This window comes from Falco rusticolus, chromosome 7, assembly GCF_015220075.1.
Source record: "Falco rusticolus isolate bFalRus1 chromosome 7, bFalRus1.pri, whole genome shotgun sequence".
NCBI classification, from domain to species: domain Eukaryota; kingdom Metazoa; phylum Chordata; class Aves; order Falconiformes; family Falconidae; genus Falco; species Falco rusticolus.
In genome coordinates this window covers 1,588,233-1,605,953 of record NC_051193.1, presented here as the reverse complement: position 1 = coordinate 1,605,953, position 17,721 = coordinate 1,588,233, and the positions used below count along the sequence as shown (strand labels likewise).

The 17,721-nt window shown below is 43.1% G+C and overlaps 1 protein-coding gene across 1 annotated transcript in view; it reads left to right on the top strand.

Moving 5' to 3' along the window:
• Positions 1-211: 211 nt before the first annotated feature.
• Positions 212-17,721, top strand: part of LOC119150815 (potassium/sodium hyperpolarization-activated cyclic nucleotide-gated channel 4-like) — a 72,203-nt gene continuing 54,693 nt past the window's right edge. Inside the window, exon 1 of the mRNA XM_037393788.1 lies at positions 212-1,055. Within this exon, the coding sequence (XP_037249685.1) occupies positions 352-1,055 (704 nt within the window). The 5' untranslated portion in view covers positions 212-351. The remainder of the gene's footprint in view (positions 1,056-17,721) is intronic.

Sequence of the window (17,721 nt, the reverse complement as noted above, 5' to 3'; positions counted from 1 at the left end):
AGTGCTGTGGATCTGAGCAGACAGGGATTGCAGTAACACTCACCAAGGGGAGACAAGCAGCAAGTAGCCAAATCGAGACAACAGAGGAAGCCGGGCGGGGGGGGGGGGGGGGGGGCGCTTTTTTTGCCTTCCCTTTTTTTTTTTTCCCCCTTTCCTTCTGGATGCAGAGCCTGTGTTTTGATGCAGAGCCTGTGGATGCCACAGTCTGGTAAGGAGATGACACACCAGTCTTTGGTCCCTTCTGCCCCTTGAGCTGGGGGCAGGGGCCTGGGGGCAGTGTCAGTTCCCCTCCTTGGGCAGAGCCGGGGGGTCTTTCCCTCTAACTGAGCAGCAGCAGCAGCAGCATCGGTCATGGACAAGCTGCCCCCCTCCATGCGCAAGAGGCTCTACAGTCTGCCCCAGCAGATAGGACCCAAGGCATCAATCATGGACGAGGAGGAAGACAGCGACAAGGACACCCGGAGGAAAAGCATCAGGCTGAAGCCACTGCCTTCGCCCTCTGCTGGGAGCACCCGGGCACTTGGGGGAGACCCCGGCAGAGGGGGGGACCCCGGCCTCCTGGAGACAGAGGCAGGCAGCAAGGGTGCCAAGACCAGCACCAACGGGGACTGCCGCCGCTTCAAAGGGAGCCTGTCCTCGCTGACCAGCAGGCACCTCCACGACGCGGCCGAGGAGAAGAGGCTGATCGGCGGCGAAGGGGAGCCAGCCTCCCCCAGTGAGGACAAGAGCCCCCCTGGCAGTGGGGAGCTGGAGCAGGGACTGCCAGCGCCTCCACCACCAGCGTCCCCACCAGAGCCCCAGCAGCAACCCCCCCGGGCTTGCTCCTCTACCTCCATCAAAGTGGAAGGAGGTGGAGGGTGCGACCAGATCACCCCAGATGAGGAGCAGAGGCTGGGCCAAGCTGGTTTCATGCAGAGGCAATTCGGGGCCATGCTCCAGCCGGGCGTCAACAAATTCTCCTTGAGGATGTTTGGCAGCCAGAAGGCCGTGGAGAGGGAGCAGGAAAGGGTTAAGTCTGCCGGGTTCTGGATCATCCATCCCTACAGCGACTTCAGGTACAACCGACCGCCCCCCCCCCCCCCCCCCCCCCCCTTCCTAGCCCACTCAAAACTAGCTGGCTGGCCCCTTCCCCTACCACATCCAGCTCAGACCTTTCTGCATGCACGCACCCAGACATAACTTTCCTTCGCAATTTCCTAGTCAGAGAAGCTGGAGGACACATCCAAGATCTGTTCCAGGAAAACAATCTGCAGGTTTCATTTATATTTAAGCTTAATTTTAGTGTCCCCACACTACTACTAATTTTAAATTGTGTTTTTAAACCAATAAATATCTTTTGCTTTGGCTTTCTATAAGGGAAAGCCTCTTCATAAGTTCAGTGTAAATGGGGAAAAAAGTTCCCACCTGATGCACAACTGTAGACTAAAAGCATGGTGTCTGCTGCTTAACTAGTCCTGCATCTCCAGTTTAGAATGTACGGTCTGTCTGATTGATGTTTTCAGTTCCCATTTTGGTACCTCCAAGTCCTCTCCCTTCTGCTTCCCCAAGAGTTAGGGAAGGATGTTGCTACTGTTGCTGTTCTGTAGGGCTTCTTGCTGCAGCATGCTTGTCAGGAATTGGTATGTGGCAGGGGATAGAGGCATTCATTAAGAAGGAACTTAACACCTTCAGAGTCTTACAGAGAAAGATTTTCTCTTTTGCATCTGTAGACCCATATTTGCAAAAGTAATTTGGATAGGAAAGAGTTAACATTGCCTTTATGAAAGTAATGGCTTGCTTTCACTCAGGCAGCAACATTTCCATGAAGGATAATAAGAAAATTAACTTGTAAACCCTAGAGCCAATTTTTGTATAGTTCTGTATAGCAGAGGGTTTGTTTTGGGGTATTTCTGAGTAAAGTATTGTCTACTGCACAGGTGAATTGTCCTCTGCAATATGTATGTAATGTACTGCAATCAATAATTAATTACTTAGTGCAATCAATGGCTAAGGTTTATTGCTTCAACTTTAATTACAACTGGCTTACGTCTCACATTTAAAAGCACACAGTTAAAAGAACATTATTCAAACACACATCTATCAAACTACATGTATACTACAAAATTCATTTATTGAATTCTTGGGCTCTGCAAGAAACCTTGCATTATTCCCTAAAATACAGTTAGCAAGATAATTGCAGGAAGGGGTTCCAGGATGGATTTGGGTGCTCAAAGACAAATGACAGAAACCTCTTGACACTGCCTTTTAGGATTTAGCAAGGAGCCCACATGCTTAGAAGGTTCAGCACTACTGGCACTGAACAGATGCCTTGATATTTGCTTGGATTAACAAATGTTATTAGAAGGCTATGTGAATTGGAAGACTGCACTGTCGTTTAAATTGAGTGCATTCAAGTGTCCCAAGTGCACAGCTGACCGAGCATATGAGGGTTTCATAGTAGCTACATCATGATATATAGTCCTTGCAAGTACAATCTTATTCAAACCCAAATTGGAAAGAGTATAAAATTGCCTCCCAATTGTGACTGATCAAGTAGTACCCCACAAACAGTGAAATGAAAGCTTTAGAAAGAACAAAACCAATTTCATATTCTTGGTTATAGATCTTTGTATTATGTGCCACGAGTCTGGAATTACAAAAACTAACTAATGTGCTTTCTTGGGTTATTTTAGCAAGGTGTTCTCTGTGTGTCACGCCCTCAAGGGATTTTGGATTTATTAGTCTCGGGATTGTATTTGGATTTACGTGAAAGCAGTGTTCAGTTCACATATCTTTTGTGTATCTGTATAGTGGATTTATTGCCTTCATCTTTGTGACTGTTTTCAGCACGGAATCAGACTGGCAAACTTCAGTAAAAGAATTGTAGTGGTAGCTGAGGTAACCACCTTGCCAAGATGAGATGGTCCTAAGAGTTTGGGTTTTTTTAAGATTCCTAGTGAACCAATGCTTATTCCTTAAAACAGCACATAAATTTATGAGGTAAGTTTTTATTTCTGAGGTGCTTGGCATTAGGGCCACTCCTAGCCTTCCTTACACAAAGGAATGAAATATGCAGGCAAACTTAGATTCTCCCAAACCAGCTGGTCACACTGAGTATGCTAACACTTAGATGTTTGTATGCATGCAGATATATATGAATGCATGTATGACTTGTTAGTATTAATAATAATAGTCCTCCCCTGACGTAGCTTTGCATTTGTGCAGAGAAAGCACAGTAAGCTGGATATCTGTACCCTGGTGCAGTCTACTCTCTGCCTGGGGTCAGATTCCAGGTAGGCTGATACCTTGCCACTTGGTGTTTCTTCTGTATTGATGCTAGAAGCCTAGCACACGAATACCTGTTTTCTCCCTACTTTTACATACCAACATCAGATGGGGCAGTGGTACTGGTTGAATGGAGAGGCATCTGAAGACACCAGGAGGAGTTGGATGCACTATGTATGGTCAATATGTATATTTTCTGGGGAACTTTGTTCACCCCTGTTTCTAGTTCACATGCAACATATTTGTTAGAATATGAATGCAGCTTAGAGAAAATGTGTGGGCTTCCATGAAAAGTGACCTATGAACAATGGCTGCCTTAAAGGAGAAGAGTGGGAGTTTCCCAGATTCTGTTGGGGTTTTGTATTCCCTCATTCTCTGAATGCTGCTATAGCATCTGTCTTGGAAACAACTCACGTGAATATGAACAACAGTTTTTGACCTCTGAAATGCAGCAGATTGCACCAAAGAGGAGATATTACCAAAATGTTTGCAAGAGGTATATCCTTGACCCAAAGGGCTCTTATTTTCTGCTTTGCAAATTGTGCAGTGCATAATATAACAAGGAGTGTGATTGCTCCTTGTTATAGATGGGTGCAGATTCTGGGGTGTTAGGATCTTGTAAGAGGCATGAGTCTTCATTATCTTGCACTTCGCTGTCACCAAAGCTGTGCAGCAGCATTTTGTGTACAAGTTTCAAGTTAATAAATATTTAGATCCAGATCTTATTTTGTGTATTTTTTGAGAAACCAATTTCACCTCTTGAGAATGAGGTGCGTCTTCAGGCGTTTTGGTAGAGCTCAAGACCTCATGACTCCTGTCTCAGTACAGCTTGAGATGGGAAGTTTTGAATGGAACACTCCAGCCCTATTTACTGGGGCTTGATTCTGCTGTGAAATGACATTGGTGAATTCCTCTGACTTCATGTAGTTGCATCTCCTTTGCACTGTGTGAGAGGAGTTCCTGTTTTAGAATAGAACTGAGGCTTTCATCATAGTCTCATTGAATTATCATTTTAGCATCTAATATGGCTAATTCCAGTGGCAAATCTATGACCCTCCAAGAGTAAAGCAAATTAATATAGATTGTCTGTGTTGACCTCTGTTTTTAGTCCATTGTCAGGGGAAAAGACACCAAATGACCTTTATGAAAACCAAACTCTGTGCCCCTGAGTACTCATGACTAATGCAGTGGACTAGTTCTTGAAGCACTTAAAGGGTGTCTTAGCAATTTCTAATGAAAGTAAGAGTACTAGCTCCTGTTCCGAGGTGCAGGTGTGTGTTAGCAGCTTGAGTTTATTTGCATCTGTGGTTGATCACACACCGGTGCAGAGCCAAACTGTATTTCCTAGATCAAGATTTATCTGTGAGTTTGAAAGCTTTTTCACTGTGTAGATAGAATTGTAATTTATTGCTTAGAGGAAGCATTGATCCAGTACAATTGATTTAATAAAAAAATTGCAGACAAACAATGATCTATCTAGTTTGTAGCTGACTGAAGCATATTGGTTGTAGCTGTTACCCAGAATTGCTTGGAAAAAAGTGTAGCATGCTGCTTTTAGAAAGGCCTGAGAACAGATACACTGTCTGAAGGACCAAAATAGTCCAAGCAGTGGATGTAAATAATAGAACTGCACGTTATTCACTGCCCGGTAATCTATTAACTTCTTCACAGAAAAGAGAAGCTGCTGCCTTTTTGAAAACAATGGAAAATATTCCACTCTGTAACAGCCCCAACTTCAGATTTTAGAATTTTTCTTTTAACTGTTCTCCCTTTTAATACTTCTCTGCAAACAGATCCTTTCTTTCATTTCCTTCTTCTGCCAGAGCCCCCTGTCAGCTTGGGAACCTGGGGAGATTTCTGTGGTACCAAAAGCAATAGATGCTCAGGTGTGATACATAAAGTAGGGGAATTCCTGGAGAACAAAATAATTTGCTTCCCTTCATGCAGCTCCAGACCTCTAAGCAGTGCCATTCAGGCTGCCTTCTTGTGGGGAATTAGTGGGGTTTCCTAATTATAGTACTAAATGCTGAACCCAATAGCACTGGTGGGATTGAGCAAAAATGGGAAGGATGTGTGTTTACCTTTTCTGCTTTCCTGAGTAGAAGTGATTTCTAGAGTGCCTCATGGAGTGCTAGTCTGTCTGTGCTGTCTGTTCTCATTCGTAAAATGTTTTGTTAGAAGGGTAAACAATTTGTGAAGCATACGGCACTGCTCACTGACTTTGGCAGTTCACTTAGGTGGGTGTTGCTCTCCCTGCTTTCAGACAATTACGCCCTTTTCTTTACCTGCTGCCCAGAATGCTGCTTCTTGTGCCGGCTTCACTTCATGCCTATCCACATTCAGATGCTGTCCACAATGGCAAACTCTCATCATGTGACTTGTCCACTGCTCATAGCAAAGTAAAAGGAAAGCTACCCACTGTGTGGGCCATATGTACAGCAAATTGAAATTCTGGTTCAGTGAAACCTCTGCTTAGAGGGAGAGGTCTGGGAGACAGTTGCATTAGTAGCAGAACCTGCGCCTGTCATAGAAGACTAATACAATGTGCAAATCGGGCGCAGGTTTATTGGTAGGCAGCTCATAGACTTGGCTATTTTCGTTTCTTGTTTATGCTGATGACAGTTGCCTCAAAATCATGTGGGAGCACTGCTAGCTGAGGAAGGGGAGATGCTTTCCTGAAGTCAGATCTTGCTGTCTTTACTATAGACAACTTTCCTGCCAATTCCCAGGGCAGTTTTGTTGGAGCAGAACGAGGGGATCCAAACAGGAATAATGTGAGGAATAATCCAAATTCTGTGAACAGCATGTTGGTGGCTTCAGTGGACAGTGAATCAGGCTGCAGGAGAAGAAACATGATTTTGTGACCATAAACTAAGGGGACCAAACTAGTGCAGCCATATTTCCCATGTCCATAGGCAAGCCATTACATGCTTCATGCCCTAGTTCACATGTCATGAGGCAGAGGATGAAAAAAACACACTAGACAATCAGTGCAGGGATACAGTTTTTTGTATGAGACGTTCAGTTGCTATAAAAGGCAGCGTTTGAAAGCAGGAAAGCCTCAGTAAATGAAACACCTCAGTGTATCACCATAGTATGTTTTAAGACTATAATCACATAATATTACGGTATTTTCATGTATATTCATGTGTAGGAAATGAGATGAAAGAGTATAAAAAATGCTAAAGCAAATATTGAGATTTAAGAAAGCGCTATGGTTAAGATTTTCTGCATAAACGTCATTGAGGCCCATTGCACAAATCTCTGCCAATAGATGCATACATTATCTCTTCCACAGAAGCCCATGCCTCATTCCATACACACAGGGATGGCTCCTTTGTGAAAAACTATTTAACGTTTTCTCTATCTCCTTGTTAAGGTAGTATACCATATTTATTACATCTTATTCAGATCCTATTCTGAAAAAAACAGATTAATTTCTTTATAGCGTTTTCTTTATTTTGACACTTATAAAATATGCAACTATAATGGCAGTAAATGTTCATTTTGCCTCCTGACACCTTGGCTAGGAAACTGGTACCGTCATCCCCAGTTTATAGCAAGGTGGCAGAGACTCATAGAGACTAAGGTCAAAAACGTTCATTAACTTGGTGTAGTCAATTTAAGGACCTGTTTTGCAGAGTATGAAGCATTACACACCACACCTTATGTTCAGAGCTCTGCCTTTGTGGGTGCTTAGTGAGGAATCAGACATTGCTGTGACCCAGAAGACAAGGGCACAGAGATAATGACTACCTGTTTTAAGAGTAATGGGTGCTTTAAGAGGATTGGGACATTCTGATTCGGACCGTGTCTTGGACTAGCTTGGTGAGCAGCCAGACTGAGAAATGGGCATGCCGATCCCACCCACCCTCTGATGTTTGTTAGTTTATCTGTCGTTATAGCAAGAAAAAAAAAATCATAGCAATAAACAATGACATAGTGTTCTCTTTAATCATCACCTAAGAATATTATTCTAATTACAGTTTTGGACTGAGCGATTTGCTTAACACCTCTGCAGGAACTTTTTGGCAGAGACAGAATCTCCAGGGCACTGCTCATCTGCCTTAGCCATCACATCTCATTCTGCAGTTCCTTATCTCTCTTTATTGCAAACCTTCCAGATTGTGCAAGAAATGAGCTTCTATAGAAAATCTCTTTCCAGCCCACATCTGCCTCAAGCCCTTCCTCTCATGTTGAATGAAGCATGAATTCTATGGGAAGAACTGTTTTGAATCATGTAAGGACTGTAATATAATACATATGTACAGCTAACCTCCTTTCTGCTATTTCGTAACCTGAGCTTTTGAATTTTTTATAATACAGTGTTTTTGTATAGTTGTTAAGGTTTTAAAAGCCAAATCAGTCCCTATCCTATTGTAATATCTCTGGATTCATTAGCAAGTATGAATCTTTTGACGGATATGCTGCACTGCCCTTTGCTTTGAATTAAGCAATGGCCATAGCAGGTAGTTACAGCAAAGGAACGATGATGCACCAGATTCTTGGGTTACTCTCCAGGCTTCAAAGGGAAATATACTCTGCTTATTACAAATTCTGTGCTTGTTTTCTCCCCAGTACCTAAGCATGATACCTTCTGCCCATCTCCCTGCAACCTGTTGTTCTCCCTATCCCTCACTTCAAGTTTGTGTTTCTTACCCCACCAGTTCCATCACTATTTTCTAGGCTTCTCATGGCAGGTTTCTTGTCCAGCCAGTCCCAGGTCCCAATACCCAGTTTATCATCTGATCACTGTCTTCCACTTTGTCTTAGTTTCCAGTAATGCCTCTTCCACCTGCTGCTCCCCACAATGTTCCCATTGCAGTATGTTGCACGTGGCACTTAGTCCAGTTCCCTCCCTTGCCAGGCTCCATCCTTCAGGTTTTTTCTGTGTGGGTCTCCCCAGATTAGTTTTCTCTCGTTCTGTATATTCTGAGTTGCTATCATCCCTCTGACTCTTCAATCTCAGTTTTCTCACTCTTTGCTTTCCTTCCTGATTTAAGAATAGATCATTTTGCCTAGTAATTTAAAACCCTTCCACATTATCTCTATTTCCATCCTTGGACACTACCAGCCCAGCAATGTTTAGACAAACTCTACATGTTTGGGTTTGGGTTGGTTTTTTTTTTCCCCAACTTGAAATATCTCAGTCCTTAGAGCTAAGCATTTAAAAATGATGAATTTGTATAGTAGCACAATCCCCACTCCATTATTGTGAAACAGATTTTAAGGGAAAAATGTTTTTTCTAAAGGTTTTTATTGGTAGACACACAAAGAATCACTGTAGGACTGTTCAGTACTATTATAAGCAGGTAAATTTAAGTTTTCAAGGTGTTATTCTGGTTAGGTAACTCTGCTAGTGCTTTCTGTTGCACTGAGTTTTTCTGCTGTAGAGTCATTTATTACACAGATAAAAGGGTGATCTTTGTCTGGAGATAACGTAATGTCATTTTAGCTTGAAATCATTGGAATTTTTCTTGGTTTCTGATGTCTTATGAGCATCTCATTAGCAAGCCCATGAATCCCTCAGTTTGCTCTTGAAACCAACTATCTGAGCTCTCATCTCTGCCAGAGCAAAGATTTCTTCCTTTCTCTTATTTTTGAAAGTTGTGTTGGTGCCAAGGCAGTTATAGGTCAATTGAGTTATTGTTGGTTCTAACTGGCACTCTAACAAGCTATTAGATCAATTTACCTACAGATGAACGTCACTCAAAATGAAAGGTGCCAACTCCTTTTCTGTCTCTGAGAACTAAAAAAAACCCACACTTCCACTGATGGGGTGTAAGTGAAAGGCCAGTTTGTAGGGAAGTGGCTAGAGAGAGCATTAAGATTTAATCCCTAAATGTTTATGCCATGAGGTCTGTGACTGAACAAGGTCCAGGCTGTTTCTGTGTGCGGCGGGGTGAGACTACGTCCAGAACTCAAGGCCAAGAGGAAGAATTAGGAAAATCTGACAAATGCTCTTACATCCCTTTGCTGGTATGTAACAGAGCATGGGTTTATTTCCATGTGGAGAGCCCTATGGCCTCTTCTCCTTTATTGGCTCTCCATGTCCCATGTGTTCCTGTGACTACTGATGCAGGTGTAGTATCCACAACCATCTCAAATCAGGCAGCACCTGGCTGGTGACATCATTACCTTTTTGGTGTCAAGTGATCTATAACTTCATGAGATTTACTTGTTCTGTGTTGCAGAAGAGTCAGAGTTATTATGGTGAATGGGGTTGATTTAAGTTCTGTTCGGAAACGTTTAGATAACCTCTTCCTCTACAGCAATACAGTGCTTATTCCCACTGGGCATTTCTTAGTGAGACAGTTGTAAAACAGTGGCTTTTCAACCTACAATTCAGGACAAGGTTTCTTGACCAAGTGGCACTGCAAACTCATTCTGGGGTCTCCAAATCAAAGTTACTTTATATATAACAAGCAGTAATAACTGCTCAGGTATCCTTGCTTAAGTGGGCAATTTTTTTGGTAAAGCACAAGGCAGATGAGAATGCAGCTTGGCTCTGTGCAGCTCTACAGCTCTGCAGTGCTGACAGCACTAAACCCAGGGTTTTGTCAGCAGACAAAGCAGCTAGGACTCCAGAAATGGAGAAGAGAGAGCAGATGGGTGCTGGGCTAACAAGCTGCTACCACAGAGACTTTTTTCTGCCCATTTTCCATGTTGAATTGTTTGCTACCTGGGAAGTCCCTTTACAAATTGAAATTATTCCTTCCATGCAGTATATTCACAGTGGCTGACATAAAATATGGTCACCCGGTGCCTAGTATTAGCACCAGACTGTAGTAAAACCAGACTGTTAACTCCTGAAGAGACGCTGCATGCAGCAGTGGAAGACAGTGCTGTTGAGAGCAAAGCAGATGAGCTTCTAAAGGGGAATTCCAGGGTCAGCTTGAGCGCCCACCACTTGGACATTATAGGGGCACAACTGCTTCCCCAGCAATGTGCAAAAGCTAATCTCATTTGTGGTGACTCCTCCAAATGTGCTAATTACGGATTTAAATCTCTGCCTCTTTGGATGGAGAGGTTGTCTGTGTTTATGCATGTATTGTTAAAGAGCTTAGAGGCAGGAGAGGTGCTGTAGGTTGCCAGCTGACTAGCGTAGGAGCTATAACTCCTTTTTTTTTTATTTTCACTGCTGGCAATTAGTAACTGTACACGGAGTAACTCCTCATCCCTGTACACAGCTCCAGTGAGACTGTAGGCAGAGGAACTCCGATGGAATTCAGTTTTCCTGGTGAGAGCTGCTGAGCACTGTTTACGCTCTGATGCTCAGTTCCACTCCCTGCATATTTGGGGGATGGAAAACCTAGTGAAGTACATTTGTATTTGCCTGGGTGTGGGAAAGAAATGTCTTGCAAAGTTATCAGTGCTCCGAAGCTTGTGAGGGAGATAACAGCTGCATTCCAAAGACTTGGGGACTCCATTAATAAGTCCCTTCCTCCCAGCCGTTGCTTCACACGTGATTTTAGGGCAAGGTGCTAACTCATCACAGCGCTAACAACATTGTTACTCGCTGCAGTGTCTCATCTGCAAAGGAGTTGTGTGCGCGTGTGCGTATGTGCAGGTCTCCAGGGGATAGGAGGAAGTGGAGACCCCTAATTATCCAGCCCTGCTCTGTATGTTCTCTCACCTCTGTCCACCTTTGTGACTAGGCTGGAGGGATGGTGCAGAGCACAGGGGTGTGGGCTGAGCAAGTCCAGTGACATCTTGGCTCTCTGCAGAGAAGCAGAAGTTGCATTAGGCATAGTGAAGCAGTGCAAAGGTGACGTTTCCTGGCAGTGTCAGGGTTTGGACTACCTCTCCCAACAGTCAAAACAATGAGAGAAATGATGACTGTAGGGAGCTTTTTTAACAATAGCAAACCTGCTTTCATTAAGCACAGAGGCCTGATGCTTGATCTTTCCCCCTTTGCTTTAAAGCACTAGTGTGTGCACAAGGTATGCTTCTGTTAATAGCAAAAGGAATATTTTTTTCCATCTCTGGTTTTCTGGGGCTTGTGGGCAGGCAGGAGAAAAGACCAGTCTAGACTACAAACTATGGTCTGTTCTCCTTGATGCCTGTACAAACCATTTGTGTCATTCTCCCGTGCTTATTTAGCTGCAGATACACTTTGAATCATAAGGAATGTATAACGGATAGAAGGACAAACTGGAAGGCAGGTCAGGCATCTAGTTTTGACCCTGTGAGCCATCCTGAACAGAATACTTTGTGCCTTGGTTTCTCAGCTTTGAAAAGAGGGTGATGATACTGCCGGGGACCATGGAAGGTGTGGCAGAACTCTAAAATATTTTAATGTCATGGGTGCTAGAGTAGATTTCAGCAAGGGTTTGGTTAATATCTACGAAACAATTTCATGAGAATTTCTTCATGATTAGCCTTTTCTGTGTACTGCTGTACATTTGGTTACATCTCTTGTCCATCTTTTGTTAGGAACACAAAAATGAGTGGATCCATGTACTGTTAGGTGATTTCTGAATAATTGGTTCCTTTGTCTTAATATGGAAACTGGTTACTAATGCCTCTACAGTTCCATGTATGGTGCTATATTGTGTGGCACATTTAGAACTAGGCTGGAAAAAGATGGAAAAAGAGCTTGCATGGGGAGGGAGACAAGATGAACCATTTACGTCAAATTTGTGTCTGTAAATGAGAACTGTGCAGCCTCTGCACAGAGTTTGGAGATGTTCTAAAAAGAAAATGTTCCATCTTTTCCTCACTTGTAACTTGTATTGCAAGGTGTGCTACCTTTTCTTCAGGAGTATGGGACTTTAGTAAACACTTCCTGAATAAAAGGTCTGGCACAGGAGCTGGCAAGATATCTGTCCTTTTCAGTGGTGTGCCAGCTTTAGAAAACATCCTCTAAGCTTGTCAGCTGTTGAGTCTTTCGGATAATCTGTTGTGACCCCTTGGTTTTTAGTGCAAACACAAGTGTGCTTCAGATCATGCCAGCCATGGTTAAGGCAATACACTGTGTGTGCGCTATGGTTGTAGAGCAACTAGGCTTGTTCCACAGTTGGGAACTGGAACAAATGCCTGGGTCCAAGACATACTTAAATCAGACTCCAGATTTGGCAATGACTGTTGGCTCAAGCCTGACTGTTTTGGAAAGTTTCTGGTCTTCGATTTAGCGAAACCCCATGTAAAGTGACATTGTTTGGAGCTTCTCTTAGAGTTTCCTGTTATGATGGGGCTCCTCTGCTGTCTCTTTGCAGCACAGGCTCTCTCATGTACTCCTGATTCATCACCCAAATGGGCAAATTCCTCTGGCTTCTTGTTGTCTACATATATTGATTGAACGATGGGCCAAAGCCTGCCAGACAAGGAGAGTTCTGCTGGTTTCATGCTCCTTTTGTAGCACAAACAGGAATTTAGGTTAACAGTGGCAGATGTGAGTATGGCCTAGGGCTCCTGCTTTTGAATGGGGGATCTGGAGGCCTCATCTGCAAGTAAATTCACACAACAAAATCTGCACTGCAGACAAAAAAAGATTTGCCTTGACATCTTCTGCCCCGCTCTGAGATCCGCAGTCAGTCAGGAGAGCACTGCATGCTCCCAGCCTCTCTAGCTCGGTAGAATTAAGGCTAAGCTTCATCATGAAATAATGCAAGCTGTTCCCACCCCAAATAATTGGCTGCTGGATGGCTTTGTGTCTGTCTAACCATTATTGCATGTGGGTGGATGTGTTATGTGTGTGTGAATAAGTCTGCTTTGGAAATTAATACATAACACTGGGGGTGCATCCAATAACACAATGCCTCATGAGTGATGTGTATGTGAGGAGTGTAAAACAGAGCTGAGCACGTCAAACAGGTACAAACATCTCTCTTCCTGGTACCACAGGATGGTGATTCCTACATCCAGACCACCACTACCTTTTTTTTGCTTTTCCTCCTGCCTAAAACACCTCAGACATCTTTCCTGTCTTCTGTTTCCCATAGCTGAAATTTCAAAGCAGGAAAAAGAAAAAGCAGCAAAATTTCTCAAAAGCTCAATTCCCTGATCAGCACAACCCTCTTTGCAGAGCACAGTACCCGTGGTGAACAGGAAATGACAGAGGTGTTGACTTGTCCATAGAGATGAAAGACACTGCCTTATCCTTGAACATAGCTGTTGGAGATGGTGATGTATAGAAGTCATGCACAGCTTGGGGAGTCAGGAGATGTAACCCCTCTGGGACTTGGCAGCTGTTACAGGGTATTATTTTCACAAGGCTGAGCTGTTCTTAAACACTTCCTCTAGTGTAACCATAACACACACACATTTTCTCAGTAATGGCAGTCCATCAGCGTTTCTTTCCAGTCTTCTTAGATAAGATGTACAGAGACAAGCTGTGAAAGAGCTGAACAAGATGCCTTGATGTTAGTCATTCACATTTCCTTAGTTTGGCCCACGAATAATCTTTAAGCCTTGCTTTCTGTACAGATCGTTGTGGCTCACTTTTTTTCAGCACCTCTTTCAAGTAAGGACAGGCAAGTGGAAACTTGTGCCTGCCCCAGACTTGGATACTAAGCTGCAGTCCAGTTAGAGAAAAAGACATGTAGGGAAAAAGACATACCTCTAGGTGTAATGGTTCAAGGTCGAACATAGCTCTCCTACAGCTGGTCACAAGAGAAGGGGAGAGGAAATCTTCACAAGTTCTTCACTTGTTTTTCAAAGGAAAAATATATGTGGGCCTGGTTAGCTCAGAAAGGAGAAGGAAGGATATTCCAAATAACAGAGTTATGTAGTAATATAAACTACCCTGATCATTCAAAATCCATGGCTGTTGACAGAGCAGACTAATAACTAGGCTTCATAGGCAGCCAGAAAACACTGTAAGTAATTGTGGTACAGTGTAAATAGTGTCCCTCAGTTTTATTCATACCCTGCCCTGAAGTGTAGTTGTATGTTGTTCTGTGTTTCACCTCAGCATTAGCCTTGGTCCAGTGCTAATTATTTCTCCACACACTGGGGTTCTTGTGGATGCAGAAGGATAGATCATTATTTCTTTGAAAGTTGTTTTTGTAAGTAGATGTATGGAGCCAAATTCCTTGGTGAGAACCCATTGCAGCTGGCGGGGGTGACATTTGGAATCAATTTTACTCATTGGAGGTACTTCTGGCCTCTTTCTTTTGTGTATGCACCTCTGAGGCATGTAGGGGCACTGTGTCTAGCACTGTTTGAGACCTGCTAATATTGCACTGCATGAGAGGTACCAGATTACGTTCACATTTTGATGTTTGTGGAATGGATTTAGTGAGGCTAGCTATCTGTTGCTAGAGTGGAAGTATTTTAGAACACCACTTTTCTGCTCTGCCCACAAAATAGCCATTTTTGATTCAATGGTGTCTTTCATAAAGGAGATCCTTAATTTATGATCTGAATATCTAATGAGTTAAGAAGTTTTTTTATATACTTGAGAGCGGAGCTAATCTGCTTTTCCTGGACTCTAGTGAAAGACCTTCTGCTGTTCCTTGCTGAAACCAGAGGGTGCTGAGGATGTTGGCTCCAGTGAGTTGCAGTTTTCTTCCCAGGTACCTTCATCACTGAACCATCTTTACACTTCTCTTTCTCAGCCTTCCTGTGATCCATTGAGTGCCAGCCAGTTGGGCAGAGTCATATCACATGTATTTCTGGTGAGAGGAATTTGAAGGAATACAGAGGAAACCCCTAGCTTTTGCCTTACTACTAAGCTTACTTAAATAGAAGGACTGGAAGAAAAACATGGGTATCATGTAACCAAGTATTACTGAAGTGCACAAGTTCCTGACTGATTTACGTAATATGCTAGCACATCCCTGCTCTTGCTGAAATCAAAGGTTAAGTCAGTGCCTGCTACAGTGGTCTTTGAATTGGGTCCTGTATGTGTAGAAGTGAAAAACCAAAAACATATTTCACGTTTTGGAGAAGAGGGCCTTTGAGAGTGTGTTCTTGTGTAGCTTTTTGGAAAAGCTGGAATTCATTGAGGCACTGCTGCCATCCTAGAATCCCAAAACAGAGCAGGGAACAGACTTGCCTTTAGGCACCACAAGCAAAGGATGGGACATGTCTTTTCTCTTAAGACACAAAATGTAAAAGTATGGATAGTGTTTTGGGGCTGTAACTTTCAGTACCTGGAGCATATTTAGGTTCTTTTAGGGTTTCTTCTGCCAGACTTGGGACCAGAAGGACCTCTTTGTAGACTGGTGAGGAGGGCTGTGGCATCTGCAAAGTGCCATTGCCCATCTTGCAGTTGCATGCACTTCTCTGGGCTTCAGGCAGGAATAGACCCTGTCCTCACAAAAAGAAGAAAAGGAAATAGAAAGAGCTCTGTGATGAGTTCCTGCCTTGAAGTAAGGAGATGTAAAATTTTAAACGGGTAGATTTAAAATATACACTTACACCTCATTTGTCAGTGGAATCTGCACCTTAAATAAGTAGGGAAGTGCTTGAATATCACTGCCTTGGGACAGATACCTGCCCTGCTATCCTTTTGGTAATTGTTTATGGAGTCAACAAAACCTACTTGCATGTTTCAGTTATACCTGAAGTCTGTGGTAATTATATTGGTCGTATGTCCAAAAATATTCAGAGGTTGTTATTTCATATTCATTTTGTAGCATGTCTAAGCCCTGATGCTGAAGTGCAAATACAGGGTTTTTTTCCCATTATTTATTGGGTTTTCATGAGTATCATATCTGCACTGTCCCAGCTGTTTGTAGAAATAGCTTTGTAATATTTCTGGGAAATAGCAAGGATATATATTTCCATTTTGTCTGGAAAACTGATACACGGGGAAACTACGTTATTTTCTAGCAAGTAGCTCGCAGAATCTGAACTTCAGTTGTGTAGCCAGCACAAGAAGTTCCTCAGTGACAGGACTGTCCTGTTTCCTTCTTTAGTATCCCTCTAGGTAGGATGAGAACTGGCAGCCTGGAGCCTCCTTGTTGTATTGATGGAAAATGGGCTGCATCAATCTGAATATATTTCTGAAACAACTTGTTTCTGGCAGGTTGTTAATTCTAAAAATATATTTATTTCTAATTGCTGAGCAGAATGCTTAATGAATTCTTCCTTCCCAAGAACAATTAATCAAAGAAATGATTTAGGGCTGGCACTTGCTCCCTCAGGGCTCAATGGCTGCATTCCATTGACTTAAATAGAGCAGATCAAGTCCAGCCCATACTGGAAACAATTTATCTAAGTATTTTTTAATGGTGCCCATCACTATTTGTCTGGATGTCTGTGACAGAAAAGTACTATACATATTGGAGGAGCAGCACTGGATGTTATAGTAGAGTTACAGCAAGCTGCTATGGTTTGCAACCCGTGTTTTCCTGGTTTGCATATTTTTTAAAGAGAGGTATTATGCAAACTCCCATTGGTTGTAATGGGGATTTGGAATGGTGAGGAAAGAAGGGGCTGCAGTTACAACTTGCACCAGAAGGTTTTGTGATTGTAACAAACAGCCGGAGAGGACTGGTCACTGAGACCACTGAACTAGAGCTTTGGTAAAAGAGAATCCCCTGGGAACCCCCACCACACCACAAAGTTGTGCCCTTCCTGCAAAGGATGAGAAATCAGAAATTTGCAGCATGTCCTGGAAAGAGCAGATGACATCCATCAGCATCCTGTGTCTTGGCAAAAGCCAGATATGTGTTAAGTGAATATGCTAGTACTTGTTCCTTTACAGGAGTGTTACGTAGCGTGCCTCAATGCCACACAGGAAGATGAAAAGCCAAAATGGCTCCTACCAGTCTGACATGAGGGGAAAGGCCTTATATGCCCTGAATGTGGCCACAGAATTTTCTATGTTCTGTATAATTGGTGATTCAAAGCATCCTCTTTGGGCAAGTGTGTCAGTATCCTTTCTAGGGGAGAATATATTTTAAATGTCCAGTTTCTGAGTTTTTCATTCTGTCCCGGAGTATGCACCAAGTCCTCATTTTTCCCAGTCTCCTGCTGCCCTTCAGCTTATGCTGGTTTTCCTCATTTCAGTGGGTTCAATGCAGAAATGTTTGTGGGGACAACAAATTAAATAGTTTCTCAGAAACTGAAAATGGCGTTGGAGCACAGTGGCTCCTTGCATAAGGAGCTGCCTTTCTGTTGAGCTGAAGTGCTAAGTTGTGAGCTAAGTTGAGTGCCCTTAAGACACTCAAGTGGATATCAGGATTCCTGGTCCTCCTCCTCCTTTCTGCTGTGGGCCTGCATGTGAGTGAGGCACGCAGGAAATAACTGCATTTCTGTGCCTCAGTTTCTCCAGCTGGCAGATTCTGATGGTGAGACTCAGCCACCTGCCATATAGTGCATTGAGGTCAAAAGGGAAAAATCTCTTGTGAGCTACATACTGTTTAATTCAGCATCCGATGTTTGGAGAGGATAGTGAATTCACGTGGATGCCTTAGATAAGCACAGCCTTAGCACAGTACGTTTCTTCTGAAACCTAAAATAATCAGATGCAATTGGGCTCTTTTTTTTCCTTAACTGCTGCAT